Raw genomic sequence first — 23209 nt, 5'->3', positions numbered from 1 at the left:
ACAAAAGTGATCACAGATTTTCAATGTTTTTGCTCATCTCTTATAGTTTTCGAGAAAAGCGCACTTTTATGTTTTCACTCAAAAAATCACATTTTTGTAAGAAACAAAAGTGATCACAGATTTTCAATGTTTTTGCTCTATCTCTTATAGTTTTCGAGAAAAACGCACTTTTATGTTTTCACTCAAAAAATCACATTTTTGTGAGAAATAAAAGTGATCACAGATTTTCAATGTTTTTGCTCTATCTCTTATAGTTTTCGAGAAAAACGGACTTTTGTGTTTTCACTCAAAAAATCAAGTTTCTGTGAGACAAAAGTTATCACAGATTTTCAATGTTTTTGCTCCATCTCTTATAGTTTTCGAGAAAAACGCACTTTTGTGTTTTCACTCAAATAATCACATTTTTGTGAGAAATAAAAGTGATCACAGATTTTCAATGTTTTTGCTCTATCTCTTATAGTTTTAGAGAAAAGCGCACTTTTATGTTTTCACTCAAAAAATCACATTTTTATAAGAAACAAAAGTGATCACAGATTTTCAATGTTTTTGCTCTATCTCTTATAGTTTTCGAGAAAAACGGACTTTTGTGTTTTCACTCAAAAAATCTAGTTTTTGTGAGAAACAAAAGTGATCACAGATTTTCAATGTTTTTGCTCTATCTCTTATAGTTTTCGAGAAAAACGGACTTGTATGTTTTCACTCAAAAAATCAAGTTTTTGTGAGAAACAAAAGTGATTTTCAATGTTTTTGCTCTATCTCTTATAGTTTTCGAGAAAAACGGACTTTTATGTTTTCACGCAAGAAATCAAGTTTTTGTCAGAGACAAAAGTGATCACAGATTTTCAATGTTTTTGTTCTATCTCTTATAGTTTTCGAGAAAAACCCACTTTTATGTTTTCACTCAAAAAATCAAGTTTTTGTGAGAAACAAAAGTGATCACAGATTTTCAATGTTTTTGCTCTATCTCTTATAGTTTTCGAGAAAAACGCACTTTATTCCTTTCACTCAAAAAATCACATTTTTGTGAGAAACAAAAGTGATCACAGATTTTCAATGTTTTTGTTCTATCTCTTATAGTCTTCGAGAAAAACGCACTTTTATGTTTTCACTCAAAAAATCAAGTTTTTGTGAGAGACAAAATTGATCACAGATTTTCAATGTTTTAGCTCTATCTCTTATAGTTTTCGAGAAAAACGGACTTTTATGTTTTCACTCAAAAAATCACACTTTTATGAGGAACAAAAGTGATCACATTTTCAATGTTTTTGCTCTATCTCTTATAGTTTTCGAGAAAAACGGACTTTTGTGTTTTCACTCCAAAAATCAAGTTTTTGTGAGAGACAAAAGTGATCACAGATTTTCAATGTTTTTGATCTATCTCTTATAGTTTTCGAGAAAAACGAACTTTTATGATCACAGATTTTCAATGTTTTTGCTCTATCTCTTATAGTTTTCGAAAAAAAAAAAAAAACGCACTTTTATGTTTTCACTCAAAAAATCTAGTTTTTGTGAGAAACAAAAGTGATCACAGATTTTCAATGTTTTTGCTCTATCTCTTATAGTTTTCGAGAAAAACGGACTTTTATGTTTTCATTCAAAAATCACATTTTGTGAGAAACAAAAGTGATCACAGATTTTCAATGTTTTTGCTCTATCTCTTATAGTTTTCGAGAAAAACGCACTTTTATCCTTTCACTCAAAAAATCACATTTTTGTGAGAAACAAAAGTGATCACAGATTTTTAATGTTTTTGCTCTATCTCTTATAGTCTTCGAGAAAAACGCACTTTTGTGTTTTCACTCAAAAAATCTAGTTTTTGTGAGAAACAAAAGTGATCACAGATTTTCAATGTTTTTGCTCTATCTCTTATAGTTTTCGAGAAAAACGCACTTTTATTCTTTCACTCAAAAAATCACATTTTTGTGAGAAACAAAAGTGATCACAGATTTTCAATTTTTTTGCTCTATCTCTTATAGTTTTCGAGAAAAACGCACTTTTATGTTTTCACTCAAAAAAAACACATTTTTGTGAGAGACAAAAGTGATCACAGATTTTCAATGTTTTTGCTCTATCTCTTATGGTTTTCGTGAAAAATGGACTTTTGTGTTTTCATTCAAAAAATCAAGTTTTTGTGAGAGACAAAAGTGATCACAGATTTTCAATGTTTTAGCTCTATCTCTTATAGTTTTCGAGAAAAACGGACTTTATGTTTTCACTCAATGTTTTTGCTCTATCTCTTATAGTTTTCGAGAAAAACGGACTTTTATGTTTTCACTCAAAAAATCACATTTTTGTGAGAAACAAAAGTGATCACAGATTTTTAATGTTTTTGCTCTATCTCTTATAGTCTTCGAGAAAAACGGACTTTTATGTTTTCATTCAAAAAATCAAGTTTTTGTGAGAAACAAAAGTGATCACAGATTTTCAATGTTTTTGCTCTATCTCTTATAGTTTTCGAGACAAACGCACTTTTATTCTTTCACTCAAAAAATCACATTTTTGTAAGAAACAAAAGTGATCACAGATTTTCAATGTTTTTGCTCTATCTCTTATAGTTTTCGAGAAAAACGGACTTTTATGTTTTCACTCAAAAAATCACATTTTTGTGAGAAACAAAAGTGATCACAGATTTTCAATGTTTTTGCTCTATCTCTTATAGTTTTCGAGAAAAACGCACTTTTATCCTTTCACTCAAAAAATCACATTTTTGTGAGAAACAAAAGTGATCACAGATTTTTAATGTTTTTGCTCAATCTCTTATAGTCTTCGAGAAAAACGCACTTTTGTGTTTTCACTCAAAAAATCTAGTTTTTGTGAGAAACAAAAGTGATCACAGATTTTCAATGTTTTTGCTCTATCTCTTATAGTCTTCGAGAAAAACGCACTTTTATGTTTTCACTCAAAAAAAACACATTTTTGTGAGAGACAAAAGTGATCACAGATTTTCAATGTTTTTGCTCTATCTCTTATGGTTTTCGTGAAAAACGGACTTTTGTGTTTTCATTCAAAAAATCAAGTTTTTGTGAGAGACAAAAGTCATCACAGATTTTCAATTTTTGCTCTATCTCTTATAGTTTTCGAGACAAACGCACTTTTATTCTTTCACTCAAAAAATCACATTTTTGTAAGAAACAAAAGTGATCACAGATTTTCAATGTTTTTGCTCTATCTCTTATAGTTTTCGAGAAAAACGGACTTTTATGTTTTCACTCAAAAAATCACATTTTTGTGAGAAACAAAAGTGATCACAGATTTTCAATGTTTTTGCTCTATCTCTTATAGTTTTCGAGAAAAACGGACTTTTATGTTTTCACTCAAAAAATCATATTTTTGTGAGAAACAAAAGTGATCACAGATTTTCAATGTTTTTGCTCTATCTCTTATAGTTTTCCAGAAAAACGGACTTTTGTGTTTTCACTCAAAAATCATATTTTGTAAGAAACAAGAGTGATAACAGATTTTCAATGTTTTTGCTCTATGTCTTATAGTTTTCGAGAAAAACGGACTTTTGTGTTTTCACTCAAAAAATCAAGTTTTTGTGGGAGACAAAAGTGATCACAGATTTTCAATGTTTTAGTTCTATCTCTTGTAGTTTTATGAGAAAAACGCGCTTTTGTGTTTTCACTCAAAAAATCACATTTTTGTGAGAAACAAAAGTGATCACAGATTTTCAATGTTTTTGCTCTATCTCTTATAGTTTTCGTGAAAAACGGACTTTTGTGTTTTCACTCAAAAAATCGCATGTTCTATCTCTTATAGTTTTCGAGAAAAACGGACTTTTATGTTTTCATTAAAAAAATCACATTTTGGTGAGAAACAAAAGTGATCACAGATTTTCATTGTTTTTGCTTTATCTCTTACAGTTTCTGTGAAAAACGGACTTTTGTGTTTTTCAATGTTTTTGCTCTATCTCTTAAGTTTCCGTGAAAAACGCACTTTTGTGTTTTCACTCAAAAAATCAAGTTTTTGTGAGAGACAAAAGTGATCACAGATTTTCAATGTTTTTGCTCTATCTCTTATAGTTTTCGAGAAAAACGGACTTTAAGTTTTCATTCAAAAAATCACATTTTTGTGAGAAACAAATTTTGGTGTCAAACAAAAGTGAGATGCAAATGTGATCACATATTTTCACTGTTTTTGCTCAATATCTTATAATTTTCGAGAAAGAAGGTAATCATTGCTTAGTTTCTAAGTAAATCGAAACGTTTCTATCCACTGTACAGAATTATCAAATCAATTTTTATTTATTCTGTAAATGAAATTTCATTATATTCGAACAAATTAATAAAAAATATACCAAAAGTATAAGATGAGTAACGCTAGTGAAATAACTGATGAAGAAAAAAGCTTCGTTGAGGAGCAGGAAGATAAAATTAACATTGGAGTTAGTTCATATTCTATGTTGATTCAAAGTAATTAATTCCCTACAAATCTTAAAACTTTTTAGCTTTATATAGGTGGACGCAATAGTAAGAGCGAACGCAATGGACGGGGATGGGCCATTTTACCAAATGGTGATCAATATGATGGACAATATCGTAAAGGTCAACGACATGGCATTGGTCTTTATGTTTTCAAAGATGGCTCTAGATATTTTGGTCAATATCGTTGTGGTGAATAGAAAAAATGTTTTAATTTGGAATAATTCTTAAATTTGCTTGTTTTAAAGGTATACGTTCTGGTCGAGGAATTTTTATATATCCCGATGGTAGTTATTATGAGGGTAACTGGCGTAAAAGTCTTAAACATGGTAAAGGTCGTTATAGTTATGCTAATGGTGATTCATATTGTGGTAGTTGGTATCGTGTGCCAAAGGCACGGGTTAGGTATTTATACCAGTAAATCTTTATCTTCGAATGCTATTTGTGGGGCTGTAAGTTTTACCGGTACTTGGCGTCAAGGTGTACGTGTTGGTCCCTTTCAATTGAATTTTGGCAGCGAGGACAAATGTACCACTTTACATGGAACCTGGGATAATTATATCCCCAGGGACCTTGTGTTTTTAGTTTCAACAATCGTTATTTGCTTATGGGTTATTTTCAAACTCCAGGTCGTGAAGCTTGGTTGGCTTTACAGGCCAGGAAAAACAGAACAAGTCAGCTGAATGATTTTATGGAAGAAGCTGTTGCAGTGGAAGAGTCGGATAACAATGAACAGGACATTTGGATGAATGAGCCAATCTTTATGGTGTGCCCAAGATGTGTGTGTTTATGATATGTCTTTACTGCCACAGGAACCGGTGCCTTTGCCTATATCGGATTCTGATATTTCGGTGTGTTCGCTCTCAACGGAGGCTACAGAAATTTCAGCTGAAAACCCTTCGCCTATAAGGGAGAAGAGGAGGGTGAGGAGGAAGCTAACGAAGAAGGCAATATAGAATGTGGACCCTGTGAGTGCTCGTCAAGTGGTGTGGAATCATCTAGCCAGGTATGCCCTCCCTATGGTAATCCTTGCGCTATTGAGATTACTCCTCAAAAAAACTGCTAAATTGTGAGCCTATTTATGGAATTTTCGCATTTTGTAAAAATTTTCACATTTAAAACTCACTTCTATTTTTAAAAAATTATATCGAAATTTATTTACGCAATAATTTTAGTCCTTTAACTAAATATAAATATCAACACATACTTTAAATACTTACAAAACTAAAATTTTGGTTTAATTTTTTACAATGTATCTTAATCAAAAGGAAAATCATTATTTGATTTCATTAGCAAAACAACTTTACATCCTTTGTTCATTCGTTTAAAACTTTCGCACTACGAATCATAGAAGTAGCTAGCCAAAGGATAACGTATCACGAATGCCAATAACGTACAACATACCTGTACTGCCATTAACATTTGTGTTACCACCTTTTCATGCACCGGTCCAAAGACAACCAGTACAAAATTGATTAAAGTAAAATTATTCGTTATTACACGTCCATCGGGCATTTCTTGCCAGGTGATTAGTTTGAAAGTCTTAAATATAGTTACCATTATCTTGCCCAATATGTTGAGTTCATTTTTATTAAATTCCGTTGTACTTATATGCAGGAGATCTGATTTAGGATCGTATTTTGGTAGACGATGTCGTGGACAGGGTACAAATTTAAATAGCTGAGGTATGGAGTAGAGAAAGTTGATAATTTGTGGCAAAAAGAAGAGAATTAAAGTTTTACTAAAGTGCCCAATTATGCCAACAACGGCAAATGTCATGCCAGCAAAATAGCAAAATGTATCACCTACAAATACCTGTGAGGGATATCTGAAAATAGAAAGAAAATAAAGAGTTATGATAACAAACTGTTTGGTAGAGTAACCTTCAATTCAAAAGAACAAGGTGAAAAATCGGACCTAAATCCTTTTAATGTCTAACGCTCTTGTTCCTTTGTTACCTCTCTATTCTAAGTATGAAGACGGAAGGTTTAAAATACTATAAAATTATGTGTTGTTAATAGAATGAATCGGTAAAAGTGCTGATCACATATCGCTTTAAAAAAGGCGTCCGCAAACTTTAGGATCATTAATAATTTCTACAGCTTTGCTGTAGTTTGTCCTATCGCTTAAATACTTTGTTGACAGATTGTGGTTCTATCTTAGGAATATCTGGAATTAATGATTTGAATCGATTTTGGATTATTCGCATAATATCGGTCATCAACGGTACCCCTTACAAAAAGGGTAATAGATCGGTTGGTTGGTTAGTTAGTTTGATCATCAAATCCGAAAAAATGCACCTAGACCTATATCGGCCCTGTTGTGCGCTCCGTAACCAGTGCCTCAGGTGGTAATCGAACCCACCACCTCTGGTCTACCAGACTAGAACACTAATCACTCACCTACCGGAGACCACGGTTGGTTGGTTAACCTTATAGTCTACTACGTGCAAAATGTCAAGCAGAGTCGTAAGATCCCCGTTTAGATAAGTCCACAGTGTAGTTATATTAATGTACTTAGCAGTGATATATTTATTATAGGTCATTGAGTCTGGACATAGATAGTTCACCAAGGTTGAGTATAGTTTATCTTCCCAGGAATTAATTCGTCTTAACAGCTAGGAAAGGGCATATGCAGAGAAGGTGGAAAACCTTTTACTCGATATCCCTGTCATTGCCTAAACCGACATGCATCTCTTCCTAGCACCCAGTGTTCAGTTATTACTGCCTGCAACCTCGATATATCCTTTCTGTTTGGGTTATATGTTTCCTAGTGAGTTTTTCATTGATAGTAGGCCGTCTAGATTATTGCGTTTTTCATTGAAAGAACGCCATATTAACTTGGCTCCTCTACATGTGTCTAGATTATTTAATATATTTTCAGAAAGAACCTGGAGATACTATTTCTAATAAATCCCAATGGAGTTGCTACTGACATCAAAGGGAAGGTCATTCCATCTATTTTCAGCCATTTGATGAATGAATAAAACCCAGCGGAGTTGCAACTGAAACAGCGTTGGAGATATGTACTTATGTATGTAAAGCTTGCAACCTAAACTAATATGTCAGACCGATCCTTCTTGTATGATCTGACCAATAGGGAAGTGGTAGTGTGGAAGTGTTTAATAAAGGAAGTACCGCTTGGCTGTTTACAAAAATTCCTATATTGACTCCAATATTGAGTTCATATAGTGTCCTACAGGCTGTCATTCTTGTATATACTTCAGCTTAAAAACACTTCAGTTGTTGGGAGATGTCATCTCCGAGATGAGAGATTATTATTTCAGCTTATTTACAGAGTACACCAGAACCAACACCGCATTTCATATCAGACCCATCTGTATAAATCCTGGTGTTATATTCCTATGGTAAGTTACTGATGTACCACTTATGAACTTTATGAACTATATCAATGTCCGTGTGTGGGGTTAATATAGTTGGGTGGTTGATTAAAGACTGAGAGCGGTAGACTATAAATTCTGCTATTATATGGAGAGCAATAAGGAGAATGTGCGATGAAGTGTTCAGAGTTTTTTGAACGACTAGTTCTTAGTCAAAAGGAGTCAGACCGCATATCCGAGGCGATCAATTGGCAATGCAAATACAACACTATTACCAAACTTAATGCACAAAAAATCTATGGTTTGGTGAGGTGTCTGACATAGTACGTCATCCTGTTGAAGCAAAATATCATGACAGTTCACATCTTCACTTTCGGTCCACAAAAAATCAATTATCTTGACTCTATATCTCAGGAGTTGCTATGATCGATGATTATTTAAGGTTCATTAGGTTACATACGTTCTTCAACTACAGCTAATTTCTCATGGGACAAATATTCGGCCGAAGTTTTTGAAAATATTTTATCACATGTCGTTTCGATAACATGAAACACCTTAATACAAACTACCACTGCCCTTGGTGGGTGGTGGCATGTCGCCATTGACCGTAATGGTGTTTGAAGTCAACCTTACTTCGGCTTCTTTCATACCGCTGCCCGTTTAACTGCTTTTAGGGGCCGAGAAGAACACTGTAGTTTTCAATTGAATCAACGTAAATCATCGCATAACAATCGCGACATTCGATTACTTTGGCAAACACTTATTAAATTCCCACTAATATTGACAACTTCCCTTCTTTTAGGCAAACGATTTACTGTTATGATACCGGACGGGTCTTTTAACATTATGATTGAGATGACTTATATCTATGTATATATAAGGATGGTTTTAAGTCCAACAGGGATCGGTCATACGATTATTTTTCGCTCCAGTTTTATCACTATCTTACCAACCTAACGTATGGATTTAAGTCTTTAATAAAAGCTTATATGTAAATATATGTATGTCTGGTGAATACACAACATCGGGACTGATTTGTGAATCCTTGGCCATATTTTCGCTACGAAGAATACCACGATGATTGGCGCAGATCAGCAGCGATGATGTGATTAACAAACGGTTTCAATTGCTGAAAACTGACACGGAGTAAACAAATACTGAGAGTTATATTCGATTTTGTTGAAACCAAGTCTGCCATGATTGACAGTATCTTTGTTTGTCGCAGATTAGATACAATGATGGGACTAGCAAACGGTTTCGATTGCGGAAAACAGTGACGACCGGGTATTGGTGATAATCATTCGATGACTTCTTCCTTACATGAATCTTTTATAGAAACTACCACAGTGAAGACAAAGAGACCTTATTTTCGCTACCAAGACTACAATGATTAACAATTTCTTTTATTGTCACAGATCAGCGCGATAATGGGTATTGGGTATTATGGAATGAGGTTCATCCTTACATGAATCTCTATTTTAACTTCTTCCATAGAAGCTGTCACAGTGACATCAAAGAGTAAACAGTGGAGCATTTTCTTTGCTTCTTTTCTGCTTTATCGTAATTTACGAACATTTCTATGGATAGTCCATATTCGATAGTTGATATTCATAAAATATTAATAATAATATACCAGACATAGTGGTCATAAGGGTCGGGACATGACCTGTTTCTGGGTAATACAAGGGAACTCATTTATTAACTCAAATTAACGCTCCAACGATTATGAGATCTATGTTCAGAATGATCCGTGATTGTCAACTCAGTGAAAACTGTTACAACTGAAAGTTTTTCCCAGATAAGAACTATGGGCTGCAGTTGAACTGTTAAAACAATAACAAAATCTAACATATGCACTGCAAATCACTGCCGGAATCGGTACTAAACCAGGTACTCTATTTCGAATTCAAATTCAATTTATATATTTTAATATAATTTTATTTAAACAACACAAAGGGTTTACAAATACATAGAATACTTAATTTAAATGATAAACTATTATTAACTAAAATAATTTGCTAAATTTACAACTAAATACTAATTACTCTTACATTTTTTGTTTGGTGTGTTTAAATTAACAAATGCTTTTGTTTATTGTAATATAAAATTAAATTCGATTTATATAAATTAATTAAACGAATAATCACAATTAAATGAAATATTTGCATTAAGACCAGAACTATTACAAATTAAATATACATTTATATGTATTATTAAGGACCAATTAAATTGTTTATAATGGTGTCACATAAATAAATCATATATTTGTTATAAACATTTCATTTGTTTAATTAGTTGTATCACAGCATTTATTTTATTCGGTTTATTTTCAAGAAATTATAAACAATTATAAGAGTTTTGTTTATTTGGTTATATTTGAATTTTATTTTATTCGGTTTATTTTCAAGAAATTATAAACAATTATAAGAGTTTTGTTTATTTGGTTATATTTGAATATTGTTTATGTGTGGTAGTGTGTACGAGAAAGGAAGAAATTCTTTGGGAGACTAAAGACACAAAATGTAGGTTATACATAGACTTAATAATATTATAAGTTCAATAATAATATAACTTAAGGCAGATCATGGGGTTTGTATTATATTTAAATTATTTTCCAATGATTTTTTTAATATTAATACGAATACAATTAACATTTAATAAGTCTATAATAATTATAAGTAAATATGTGTTTTTTAAGGGGTGTTATAATGTACTATGTGTTGCATGAGAGATAGGGAGAGAGATAATTAATAATTGTGTAGGAGAATCAATTTGGGGGTTTGTTAATATAAATATTAATTGTTTTATGTGATATGTGAGTTAGATTTTGAATTAAAGCGATATAAGCTGTTTAAATTCCATGATTTTTCTAATATGTCTTCATGAGAGAAAAAATGAAACGATTATATTGAATATTTCTAGCCGATCTGTTGATCCATGAACAATTCATATGAGAGAAACACTCTGATAATTACTATTTATTTCATTTTAAAGAATTTATTTGAATTTCCATTAATTTTAGTCAATTTTCGATTTCATTTATCTCTCACAATTTAAAAACATAATTAAAGATTTTTTTATATAACTTATTTTATACTTATTTTTGGTTGATTATTAAGGTATTAATAAATTGGATTAGCAGGCACAATTAATAAATTACAATTAATGACATGACATGAGATAAATTATTTCATTGATGATTTATAATTACAAAATTCGTTTAAGGAACATTTATTTTGTATTTTCTTTAAGAAAAAGTACAATTTTCTCAATTTTTATTGTAAACCCAAAATTAATATTTTGAAGATTGTAAGAGATGAAAATATCAGCAGAGAATTCAATAGAGTACGAGGTAAATACGGGATGTTAACATTAAGGGAGCTTTAAGAACATACACTTTTTAAACAATTAATTCTACGGAAATCTACGTTTTTTTATCATTAGATTTGATGTACATTTTGACATTTCTCTAGTCTAGTCTATATCCAGTCTAGTCTCTAGTAGTCTAGTCTAGTAGTCCTAGTCTAGAGTCTAGTCTATAGTCTAGTCTATAGTCTAGTCTAAGTAGTCTAGTCTATCGTCTAGTCCTATAGTCTAGTCTATAGTCTAGTCTATAGTCTAGTCTATAGTCTAGTCTATAGTCTAGTCTATAGTCTAGTCTATAGTCTAGTCTATAGTCTAGTCTATAGTCTAGTCTATAGTCTAGTCTATAGTCTAGTCTATAGTCTAGTCTATAGTCTAGTCTATAGTCTAGTCTATAGTCTAGTCTATAGTCTAGTCTATAGTCTAGTCTATAGTCTAGTCTATAGTCTAGTCTATAGTCTAGTCTATAGTCTAGTCTATAGTCTAGTCTATAGTCTAGTCTATAGTCTAGTCTATAGTCTAGTCTATAGTCTAGTTAGTCTAGTCTATAGTCTAGTCTATAGTCTAGTCTATAGTCTAGTCTATAGTCTAGTCTATAGTATAGTCTAGTCTATAGTTATAGTCTAGTCTATAGTATAGTCTAGTCTATAGTCTAGTATAGTCTAGTCTAGTCTATAGTATAGTCTAGTCTATAGTATAGTCTAGTCTAGTCTATAGTATAGTCTAGTCTATAGTATAGTCTAGTCTATAGTATAGTCTAGTCTATAGTATAGTCTAGTCTATAGTATAGTCTAGTCTATAGTATAGTCTAGTCTATAGTATAGTCTAGTCTATAGTATAGTCTAGTCTATAGTATAGTCTAGTCTATAGTATAGTCTAGTCTATAGTATAGTCTAGTCTATAGTATAGTCTAGTCTATAGTATAGTCTAGTCTATAGTCTAGTCTATAGTCTAGTCTATAGTCTAGTCTATAGTATAGTCTAGTCTAGTCTATAGTCTAGTCTAGTCTAGTCTATAGTCTAGTCTATAGTCTAGTCTAGTCTATAGTCTAGTCTAGTCTATAGTCTAGTCTATAGTCTAGTCTAGTCTATAGTCTAGTCTATAGTCTAGTCTAGTCTATAGTCTAGTCTATAGTCTAGTCTAGTCTATAGTCTAGTCTATAGTCTAGTCTATAGTCTAGTCTATAGTCTAGTCTATAGTCTAGTCTATAGTCTAGTCTATAGTCTAGTCTATAGTCTAGTCTATAGTCTAGTCTATAGTCTAGTCTATAGTCTAGTCTATAGTCTAGTCTAGTCTAGTTAGTCTAGTCTAGTCTTAGTCTAGTCTATAGTCTAGTCTATAGTCTAGTCTATAGTCTAGTCTATAGTCTAGTCTATAGTCTAGTCTATAGTCTAGTCTATAGTCTAGTCTATAGTCTAGTCTATAGTCTAGTCTATAGTCTAGTCTATAGTCTAGTCTATAGTCTAGTCTAGTCTATAGTCTAGTCTAGTCTATAGTCTAGTCTATAGTCTAGTCTATAATCTAGTCTAAAGTCTAGTCTATAATCTAGTCTATTGAAGGAGAAACTATATATAGAAAGAGAATTTATCGAAAAATTGGAGAAATTTCCACGAAATTTCTCTTAAATAAATTTATCATAAATTCTCTGTGGAAAGAAAAGTTATGGAATATTTTTTGTAGAAAGATAAAACAGCCCGTCAACATTTGAAAAAAGTCGAAATCCAGAGACTTGAGAATACATTTAGAGCATCGCTAAATCGGACAAATTTTCAAAGAGAAATCATAGTTCTGGAATAAAATGTTTGTTCATTTAAAGGCCTTGAAAGTGAGTTAACAGTTTTCCGTTCACATTGACTTTATTACTTTGAAATTCTGTATATGTACCTGTAGAAATGTTTCTCTACTAAATGTAATTATTTCACTTAAATGTAATAATAATATTTCATCGTTTTTTGTACGATTAAACAATTTGGCTTAATTGAATAAAATTTAAATCTTTTCGAAAGATTTTCGCAAGCAATTCACTTCATTGGGTCTATGCTATTGTCGTCAACTATTTAAAAAATAGTTGCATACCAAGTAGCACAGATCCTGACGATTGTTTTCCATTTTAACTAATTTACTATTTACATGCCTATGGTTTTAAAACATTTCATCTTCATTATCGCTGGCCAGCAAGTCTTCCAAAGATTCATAAATATTTATTAACAAATGACCATACTTCCAGCTTTGTTCGGAGGCATAATGAGGAGCATAATATTTATCGGAAAAACGACGTACCTTTTGTAATTGAGTTTTACCATCTTTTAGATAGATACCTGTCGAGATGAGTTGTTGCACATAGGCGGCATCTATGTGAGATGAATGTTTTTTATCCGCGGGAAATACCACAGTATTTTGAATTGACTTTGAGGGTGATGGTGCCGATGTCGCTGATGAGGCAGTTAATGTTGAGTTCGATGTTAATTTATGGTTAGAGGAACTTTGTGATAGATGCAACTCGGCAATAATTTCATCAGGTTCTTGACAATATTTACAAAACCAACCACCAAAATGGTTTAAATCTCCTATAACCAAGGATGGCTGTTGTTGGTGATGTTGAGAGGTAATTTGTGTTAGTAGAAGCGTTGGATTTGCATCTGCATTATCGATGTTTTGAAAGGAACTTATGAGACCACTGAGATAAGTTTGTTGAGGATGTTGCCAATAAAATCCATAGATGGTAAATTTCAAACGAAATTGTATGACGGGTGCTAAATCAGAACCATAGTATTTAAGAAAATTTAAAGCTCGATGACCCAAGATGGTTTTGTCGTCCGTAAAAATGAATATATCTGTGGGTTTTATGGCATTTGTGGGCAATTGTTGTTGCCTGAAAAGGCGATAGGCCTCAGCTGAAGAGCAATTATTATATGAGGGTAGTTTACAGTGATACAAAAAATAATTTTTCATAGGTAACATTTGTTTTAATCTAAATTTAATTGCTTTAAGATCCTTGTTATTTATAGGATGCCTTTTTAAATATACTATAAAATAGTCCACAACCTTAGTGACAGCTTTAATCTGCAATTCCATTAAATCTAAATTCAAAAAAGCACCTTCCAACATATAAACCAAGCGGTGGGCTTCCTCCCTGGTGGGGTCCTTAACTTTGTAGGGCATTTTAGCAGTTAATAAGGCTCTCCAAATAACCTCTGGTTGACCACAGTCTCTGCCATGCCACTCTGGCCAACATTCACAATTTTCTTGCCAAGGATTAGAATCATCCCATTCTATACTTCCTTTCAGTCTAGTCTCATTTACGGTGCCTTCTTTAAAACACCATAGAGCAGTTTCGCCAAACATAATCTTCTCAGCTTCCGAGAGATTGTAGTTGTTTTTGTGTAACAAAAATTCATTTTGAAACTTAAGATCTCTAGAAGGCCATTGGAAATTTGTTACTTCAAGCACTTTACCTTCTGGTCTTAGTTTTTGGGAAGCCTTCAACGCTGCCGATTGCACAAAATTGATTCTATTCTCCTCCAACTCATGATTTGAGCCAGTCGTTTCATTTAGTTTATCACTTAAGCCCAATTGCATTAACCAAAAACATAGTATGAATCCAAATTGTATTAGTAATATTGACCATAATATAAATCTCTTAGTCCAGGTCCCTTTTGTAAATGTCTGCTGCTGGTGGTGATGTTGGTGAAGGTGATTGTGTTGATTATGCAGCAGCTGCTGCTGCACCTGCTGATTAGTATTCGTTGGCGTGGCAGGTTTAAGTAGTTGCATCATCTCCTTGGAACCATCATGCAACTCTATTCCATTGTGCTGCGTTGAACTTAAACGTAAATGCATTTGTATGTGATCCACTGGTATAATGATTTAATTTTTCATTTTATCCCATACAGATTTGTTCGATAAAATTTTAATTTTTCCAGCACACACCCATGTAAAGATACTACACAAAAACTTTATACATTTTACGTTTTGTATGCCTTTTTCTTTAGAATACTTTGCTATTTGTATGTGCCTTGTTCTACGTTGTTGTATTCACCGTCTGTTTGTTGTCATTGTTTTTGTTGCTGTTTTTTTTCAGTCTGAGTATCTTGTGGTGTTAGCGCTGAGAATGATGTCGTTGGTGGGGTGGTGTCAGTAGGGGTTCATTATTTTTTACTTTGCTCTTACAGCTGTGTTTTTATATTTTGAACAGCTGATTTTACTTCCCCTAAATAACATTTTTTTCTTTTTATTTCTATTTACTACATTATTTTGTTTTGTTTTTATTTCTTTGTTTACTGCAACCGGTGTTGGACTGTGCACAGTGTAATGCTTACACTTTTCATACTGTTAAAATGTAAAATGTTTATAGATTATGTTTGAAACACCTTTTCACTTTGATTTCATACCGTATTTACACTAACTTTTAAATTTCGTTTAATTTAGTGGCATTTCACTAACACACTGAAAAATTAATATTATATTTGAACATCAGTTAACAAAATTAAAAATATTGTGATCTTTATCTGAGTTTCATGCTTAAAATCACATGTTTAATTAAAGCACAAGTTTAATAAATGGAGTGGGGCCAGTTTTCAGTGTAATATAAATCAATCTTCTTAGAATATTATTTGATTTACAATATTATGATCGTATGTTGGGAAGTCTCAGAAACAGGTAATAGAAAGAAAATGTCATTCATATTCTCAACAAGTACATAGTGAAATGATTGAACTATAAAATTTGATGAGTTAGAATGTATGTTTAGGTATAGCTAAAATTTGGAACTTTTCAACACCAGATAACAATGCAATAGTAGTAGGAAAATTGTTCGATTTGATGTTATGGTCGAATATTTTTTAAATCTATAAAAGAGCGTTTGTGGCTTTATTAGGTAGGTACATTCATGTTGGGTACCAGGGCACTGTGATAAATTGGGACTGTCCAGACAGGAATCAGATCTGGAACTTTTCAGAAGATTAAAGGGGTTGTTCAAGTTCGATTTATGGTTTACACTTGTTTTGATAACATATGCAAATACTATTTTTTGCAACGTTAGAATCTTATTAAGCTCCGCTTTATTTACAACTTTGTTGGAAATTTCTAACGAGTAAACCGTTAACGGTACCTAAATATTGTTTGCCACCAATCTACGTTTTGTAAATTAAAAAACTCTTTTTTTCTGATCGTCAACATAAGCACTACGTGCTCTTGGCGTTATTGCTTCTACGAGGTAAAATAATAATAATAAATAAATACAGAGAGATCTACGTCTCATTAAATTTGCAAATATTTTGTTTTATTTTCATAAAATCTTGGGAAATTGTGGTGGAGCTGAACATTTGGTCCAACCGAACCGGATTTTTTGGGTATCATATACGGATTTTTGGCATCTTCACTCCATCATCCCTTGGAAAACATACAGTCCACCGAAGATATATTTTTTATTAATTTTTACGAAATTTCTACGAAATAAGGTACGTAAATATATTTCAATTGTGAGCAAGTGATAAAAAATTCTATAGTTGTTTCGCGATCACACACACATATTTTTTGTGGTTTTTTAATTGGTTTAACTTGTTGTATTTGTGGATATTTTGCACTAATTTTAACTTTAATTTATATCAAAAAATATTTAAATTCTTTTGATCTTACGGACAATAATTTAAAGCGATATTGTTGATCTTATTTTATTATAAATTAGTGTTTCATTACATTTCTTTTGTGCGTTTGTTTGTTTACAGATTTACATCTGTAAATTCTACCAACAAAATACATTACGGTGTATTCTTGTTCTTCCCTTATATTGGGTACCCTACGGTCGGTCAGTTTGACTATTATCAAGTTTGTTGATATAAATTTTGTAGTCAATTCGTAGTTTAATATCGAGTTATTAATTCATCTATTTTTATTACAATTTTTAAATATTAAAATGTCGGTCACGTCACTAAATGCGTTTATTAGAGCATCGGATGCTCTCGTTGCATACCGCGTGAGGTTTGATAATTTAGATGATGAATTGCATGACGTTTTTAAGTTGGAGATTCGGAAACGGGAGTTAGAAAGACTTTGGGACAAAGTTAATTCGACGTACGAAGTATGTCTTAACACTCTAGAGTCTAGTGAATTTAAAGTGGTAGCGGAAAAATATCAAGCCACATCTTATGAATATATTGAATGTGGAGGATCTATTTCTAAGAAAATAAGAACATTGGAATCCGCTTCAAAAACTAATGAACCTCCAACAGCGAATTTGAATTCCGATAATTCAGAGCATAATCTGACGCTCCCTCCATGCGATATCGACTCTTTCGTAGGGGATTATGTTTCATGGCCCGCTTTTAGGGATTTATTTACCGCAATTTACATTAATAGCTCGCGGCTTAGCAATATAGAACGTCTTTGCCATTTAATACGGAAAACCGAGGGTGAAGCTAAAACAATCGTTTCAAGATATCCATTAAATAATAATAGTTTTGAGTTAGCTTGGCGCGATTTAAGGAATACATATGAGAATCCTCGTATGTTGGTGCATAACCAACTAAAGCTTTTATTTAGTCTTCCTGCCTTTGACAAGGAGTCGATCACAGCACTCAAAACCTTACAGAACGGAATCGATAGTTTTCTTACGGCACTTTCTATTTACAATGTGCCTACAGATAATTGGGACCCAATTATCGTGTTTATGTGTATTCAACGTCTACCTAGTTCAACAATTATTTTATGGGAACAGGGCATTAAGGACAAATTAAGTTTATCTTCATGGAAAGATTTAGATAATTTTCTGAAGGAAAGAATTCTGACTTTGCAATGTCTTCAAGAAATTAAAGGTACAAACTCCACTAATATGGAATCTTCATTGCAATCTCACAATTCTTCCGTTAAAATTTCTTGTATTTTATGTCCTAATCAGTCCCACTACTTGCGAAATTGTCGTCGTTTTAAAAGTCTTTCAATATCTGATAGAATTTCAACAGTGAATGAGCATAACTTCTGCACTAATTGTCTTTCGAGGACACATACCGCCAGAAGTTGCAAAATCAATAATAATTGTTATATATGCAATAATCGACATCACTCGATGCTTCATTTACAACATTTAGAAAATTCTGTGGTTGAAAGACCTACTGTTTCTACGGAACAGAACTCTGGTGCGGTTCTACGACCTACTAACTCCCACTACCAACAATCACATACGTCCAATAATGTAACGCCCAATTCACAAGTATTTCATACTAGTCAAAACCAGTCTGTTCTATTAGGCACAGCTACGGTAAATATAATTCATAATAACAATAAGCATCAGGTCCGCGCTTTAATTGATTCGGGTTCGGAATGCTCTTACATTTCTGAACGATTACGGAAAAGGTTTAAAACTTTCCACGCATTCTGCACACGCTCAAGTTTCTGGCATCAATAATGTAGTTATTGGAGTTTCTAAATATTGTCCTGTGGAAATGGTTCCGATTTAGACTCTTCAGTAAACCTTAGTACAACGCATTTGTTTTACCAAAAATTTCAGGAAATTGCCTTCAACTTCCGTAAATATCGATATTAAAAAGTTATTGCCAAATCTTCGTTTGGCGGATTCTAATCTTTTAGATAGTAGGCCTGTAGATATTCTTATTGGTGCGGATTTATATCATCGTATAATTTTACCGGAAGTACAGCAAAATATATTAGGGTCATTATTGGCACAAAAAACTGTATTTGGCTGGATTCTGACAGGACCAGCCAATCCTAGGGACTTTGAATCACATATCGCAAATTTACAATACACTACGTGGTCTAACGCTTCTTAACGTTTGTTTGAATATCATTTAAAATGCTCACAAGAATATATTTACGTCTACTTTAATACACATACTAAATTTAAATACACCACTTTGTGGTTGGGTCATTTATGACCATGCCCCTCTTTAAGGGGCCCAGTTCATGGTCTGCTTAAAACCATTCTCCATTTGAGAGCAGTATGTAGTCTGCGGAAAACTACATCCCATAGGCTTTGTCCTATGGGAACCCTTTTTCTACGAACCCAGTTCATGGTCTGCTTTTAAAACCATTCTCATTTGAGAGCAGTATGTAGTCTGCGGAAAACTACATCCCATAGGCTTTGTTCTATGGGAACCATTATTTTACCAGCCCAGTCTGGTGTGATACCTTTGATCACTTGTTTTATAAAAAAAAAAAAAAAATATTAACAAAAAAGAATAAAAAAAAAACAATAAATTTATAGATATAGATCTCAATGTTAATTGCAACACTCTTTAGTGTTGCAAGGTGGCCGGCAATGTTCAAGTTCGATTTATGGTTTACACTTGTTTTGATAACATATGCAAATACTATTTTTTTGCAACGTTAGAATCTTATTAAGCTCCGCTTTATTTACAACTTTGTTGGAAATTTCTAACGAGTAAACCGTTAACGGTACCTAAATATTGTTTGCCACCAATCTACGTTTTGTAAATTAAAAACTCTTTTTTTCTGATCGTCAACATAAGCACTACGTGCTCTTGGCGTTATTGCTTCTACGAGGTAAAATAATAATAATAAATAAATACAGAGAGATCTACGTCTCATTAAATTTGCAAATATTTTGTTTTATTTTCATAAAATCTTGGGAAATTGTGGTGGAGCTGAACAGGGGTAAACAACCCCATTTGCCACTGCCTCCAAAAAAATTTCGAATTACCACGATGGATCCAACTATCTATCTATCTATCTATCTATCTATCTATCTATCTATCTATCTATCTATCTATCTATGAGCGAGCGAGCGAGAGCGAGAGAGGGAGCGAGCGAGCGAGCGAGCGAGCGAGCGAGACGAGCGAGAGCGAGCGAGCGAGCGAGCAGCGAGCGAGCGAGCGAGCGAGCGAGCGAGCGAGGCGAGAGAGCGAGCGAGCGAGCGAGCGAGCGAGCGAGCGAGCGAGCGAGCGAGCGAGCGAGCGAGCGAGCGAGCGAGCGAGCAGCGAGCGAGCGAGCGAGCGAGCGAGCGAGCGAGCGAGCGAGGAGCGAGCGAGCGAGCGAGCGAGCGAGCGAGCGAGAGAGCGAGCGAGCGAGGAGGAGGAGCGAGCGAGCGAGCGAGCGAGCGAGCGAGCGAGCGAGCGAGCGAGCGAGCGAGCGAGCGATCTATCTATCTATCTATCTATCTATCTATCTATCTATCTATCTATCTATCTATCTATCTATCTATCTATCTATCTATCTATCTATCTATCTATCTATCTATCTATCTATCTATCTATCTATCTATCTATCTATCTATCTGTCTGTCTATATCTATCTATCTATCTATCTATCTATCTATCTATCTTGAATTTTCTTCGAATTGACATTCTCATGTACTAGGAAAGCTTTAGAAAAGAAATACAGTTTCTTGGTAAATTTCCTAGATTCGCCGGTTTTTGTTAAAAATTGTTAGATTAAGACTCATTTTAACTGGTTCCTTAATGTACTTTAGAATAACAACAATGTTCCACAGAATAAATTCTATAAATTAGGGCGGGATTATGAGTTCCAATATCGTTCTGCTAAAAGCTGATTTGGTTGTACAGAGTCTACATTTTTACATTTTTCTTGTAATATTCTAGGCAAATAAGTTAATTTTCAATGGAAATTTATTTGAACATATTTGTACATCCCTTGATAAGTTGTTGTTTTAAAATACACGTGTACCTATTCGCACTAAGACGGTGATAAATGCCATAAAAGTTCTTCAAAAACTAAATAATTTCGAAGTTATAAAGAACGCAACTTTAAAAAACTTTCACCCAATTAATACATACAAACTGATAAGATAACTCTATCAGTAATATGATAATAATAAAAACATTAAATGGTACTCACTTGTTATATTTCCAAAGTGCCAAAGAGACTGCAAGGAATGGCAGCATAAGGTAAATGCTAAATTTATGACCATCAATTTGATGACCCAAATACAATTCGATGACATTGAACCACCAATATAGAACCGGCTATGATAATAGATTGTCCCACCTCCAACCATTTATACCGGCCAATATATTAATAGCATTTGTACAGAACACCGCCAACATGCCCATATAAATATAATACAAGACACCTTAAAAATATATAAAACAATAAACATTTAAAATTGAACACTTTCGACGGTAACAAAAAAAAAAAAAAACAACCCTACCTATATCTAAAGATTCTCCCACAAAGGAACGTACAAATTTCGGCATTATAACGGTGGTGGAATTGTAATTTACATAATAGACCATAAGTAAGGTAGTGTGGCCATGGTGGGTAACATAAGTTTATGGCGCCATCTCAAATCCAATACGTCATCAGCAAAACCCAGTAATATCATACAACAAATGGACAGTAATGCCACAATAAGTTCAACAAATTCTTTCGTGGGGAAAAGTGAGGGTTTACCGCCGGTAGTGGCATCCATGGCGGCTGTTTCTTCTAGGGTAAAGGCACGGGTATAAATAAAAACATGGCCACCAAAAAACGCAACCAATTTAAAACCCCCAAGGATTCGGGCCTAGATAATTGAAATAGTTTATCGCTTGAGCTATATGCAGTCACTTGGTTAATCATACTTACACTTGAGTTTGATCTTTCTTGCACAAATCTTTGCCATAGAGATTAGCCTTGATAAACATTTCACGGAACCGTGGTATTATGCGGATGGCCATTAAATAGGCCGCCACTGATATTACACCATTTAGGGCTAAACAAGTGTAGTTCATTTTAAAGCCTTTTTATTGTAATTATCTTGAACTAACGATGAAATGATACAGTTTTCTATTTCTTTGCACTATATTATTAATTACTAATTAAATTAAGAAATGCATTTCCAATTTACTACTGATTCACAAAAACGTATACCAACAACACAACCAATAATAAAATGCCACAAGAAAAAGAATTGCTAAAGGAATAGTATAATGAAAGAGAGAGAATTATTACTGATAAGGTAAATGTCACAAACAGCTGTGACCGGTTGTTTATAGAGTTGCCACTGGTTTTATTATTTTTCTACAAAATTGAAAAATAGGGATGGAATAAATCGATGTTTTGGCAAAATTTTCGATAAATACCTTTTCTTTCAAGAATTTTAGATAAATTCCTTTTCTTAGGAATTTTCAATAAATTTTTTTTACTTTAGAGAAAGAATTATTTTCCTTTATAAAATTTTTGATATATTCTATTTAGAGAATTTACGATAAATTATTTTTCTATAAAGAAAGAACTTATCGAAACTTAATGAACATTTTCGATAAATATTCTTTCCTTAGATAGAAATTCTCTTTCTACAGAAAATTTTCATTTAATTCTCTTTCTTTAAAGATTTTTAATAAATTCTCTTTCTTTAGAGAATTTTCAATAATTTCTCTTTTTAGAGAATTTTTGATAACCTCTATTGCTTTTCTCTTTTTCTAGAGAATTTTCGATAAATTCCTCTTTTTAAAGAATTTTCGATAGAGAATTCGGCAGAGAATTTTCTATAAATTCTCCTTGTTTAGAGAATTTTCGATAATTCTCTTTCTTTAGAGCATTTTTGATAAATTCTCTTTCTTTAGAGAATTTTCGATAATTCTCTTTCTCTAGAGAATTTTCGATAAATTCTCTTTCTTTAGATCATTTTCGATAAATTCTCTTTCTTTAGAGCATTTTTGATAAATCCTCTTTCTTTAGAGAATTTTCGATAAATTCTCTTTTTTAGAGAATTTTCGATAAATTCTCTTTCTTTAGTGAATTTTCGATAAATTCTCTTTCTTTAGAGAATTTTCGATAAATTCTCTTTCTTTAGAGAATTTTCGATAAATTCTTTCTTTAGAGAATTTTCTATAAATTCTCTTTCTTTCGAGAATTTTCGATAAATTCTCTTTCTTTAGAGAATTTTCGATAAATTCTCTTTCTTTAGGGAATTTTCGATAAATTCTCTTTCTTTAGGGAACTTTCGATAAATTCTCTTTCTTTAGGGAATTTTCGATAAATTCTCTTCCTTTAGGGGATTTTCGATAAATTCAGTTTTTTTAGAAAATATTCGATAAATTCTCTTAGAAAATTTTCGAAAAATTTTGTTTCTTTAGAGAATTTTCTGTCTTTAGAGAATTTTCGATAAATT

General features: G+C 32.7%; 3 protein-coding genes across 3 annotated transcripts; 1 reads left to right on the top strand and 2 right to left on the bottom strand.

Moving 5' to 3' along the window:
• Positions 1 to 4197: 4197 nt before the first annotated feature.
• Positions 4198 to 5617, top strand: LOC119615256 (radial spoke head 10 homolog B-like). Its single transcript, XM_037971332.1, is given in 7 exon segments — positions 4198 to 4384; positions 4448 to 4613; positions 4670 to 4806; positions 4808 to 4976; positions 4979 to 5178; positions 5180 to 5309; positions 5312 to 5617. Coding segments are annotated over 7 exon segments (1053 nt in total). The 5' UTR covers positions 4198 to 4309; the 3' UTR covers positions 5488 to 5617.
• Positions 5618 to 5751: 134 nt separating this feature from the next.
• LOC119615255 (UDP-N-acetylglucosamine--dolichyl-phosphate N-acetylglucosaminephosphotransferase-like) lies at positions 5752 to 22011 on the bottom strand. Its single transcript, XM_037971331.1, is given in 8 exon segments — positions 5752 to 6249; positions 20953 to 21062; positions 21064 to 21107; positions 21110 to 21187; positions 21266 to 21355; positions 21358 to 21549; positions 21552 to 21619; positions 21682 to 22011. Coding segments are annotated over 8 exon segments (1218 nt in total). The 5' UTR covers positions 21828 to 22011; the 3' UTR covers positions 5752 to 5759.
• On the bottom strand, positions 12664 to 15256 carry LOC119615254 (beta-1,4-mannosyl-glycoprotein 4-beta-N-acetylglucosaminyltransferase-like). The gene has a single exon (XM_037971330.1). The coding sequence runs from the start codon at positions 14962 to 14964 to the stop codon at positions 13267 to 13269; it is 1698 nt and encodes a 565-aa protein (XP_037827258.1). The 5' UTR covers positions 14965 to 15256; the 3' UTR covers positions 12664 to 13266.
• Positions 22012 to 23209: the final 1198 nt, after the last annotated feature.

The sequence above is a fragment of the Lucilia sericata genome, unplaced genomic scaffold (assembly GCF_015586225.1).
Source record: "Lucilia sericata isolate MDLA Ls3-8-SP2 unplaced genomic scaffold, ASM1558622v1 Contig004651F_arrow, whole genome shotgun sequence".
Taxonomy (NCBI): Eukaryota; Metazoa; Arthropoda; class Insecta; order Diptera; family Calliphoridae; genus Lucilia; species Lucilia sericata.
This window is presented reverse-complemented; position numbering and strand designations above follow the sequence as displayed.

Excerpts from the sequence above, each read along its gene's own strand:
- LOC119615254 (XM_037971330.1), bottom strand. The coding sequence starts at position 14,964 with ATGCATTTACGTTTAAGTTCAACGCAGCACAATGGAATAGAGTTGCAT.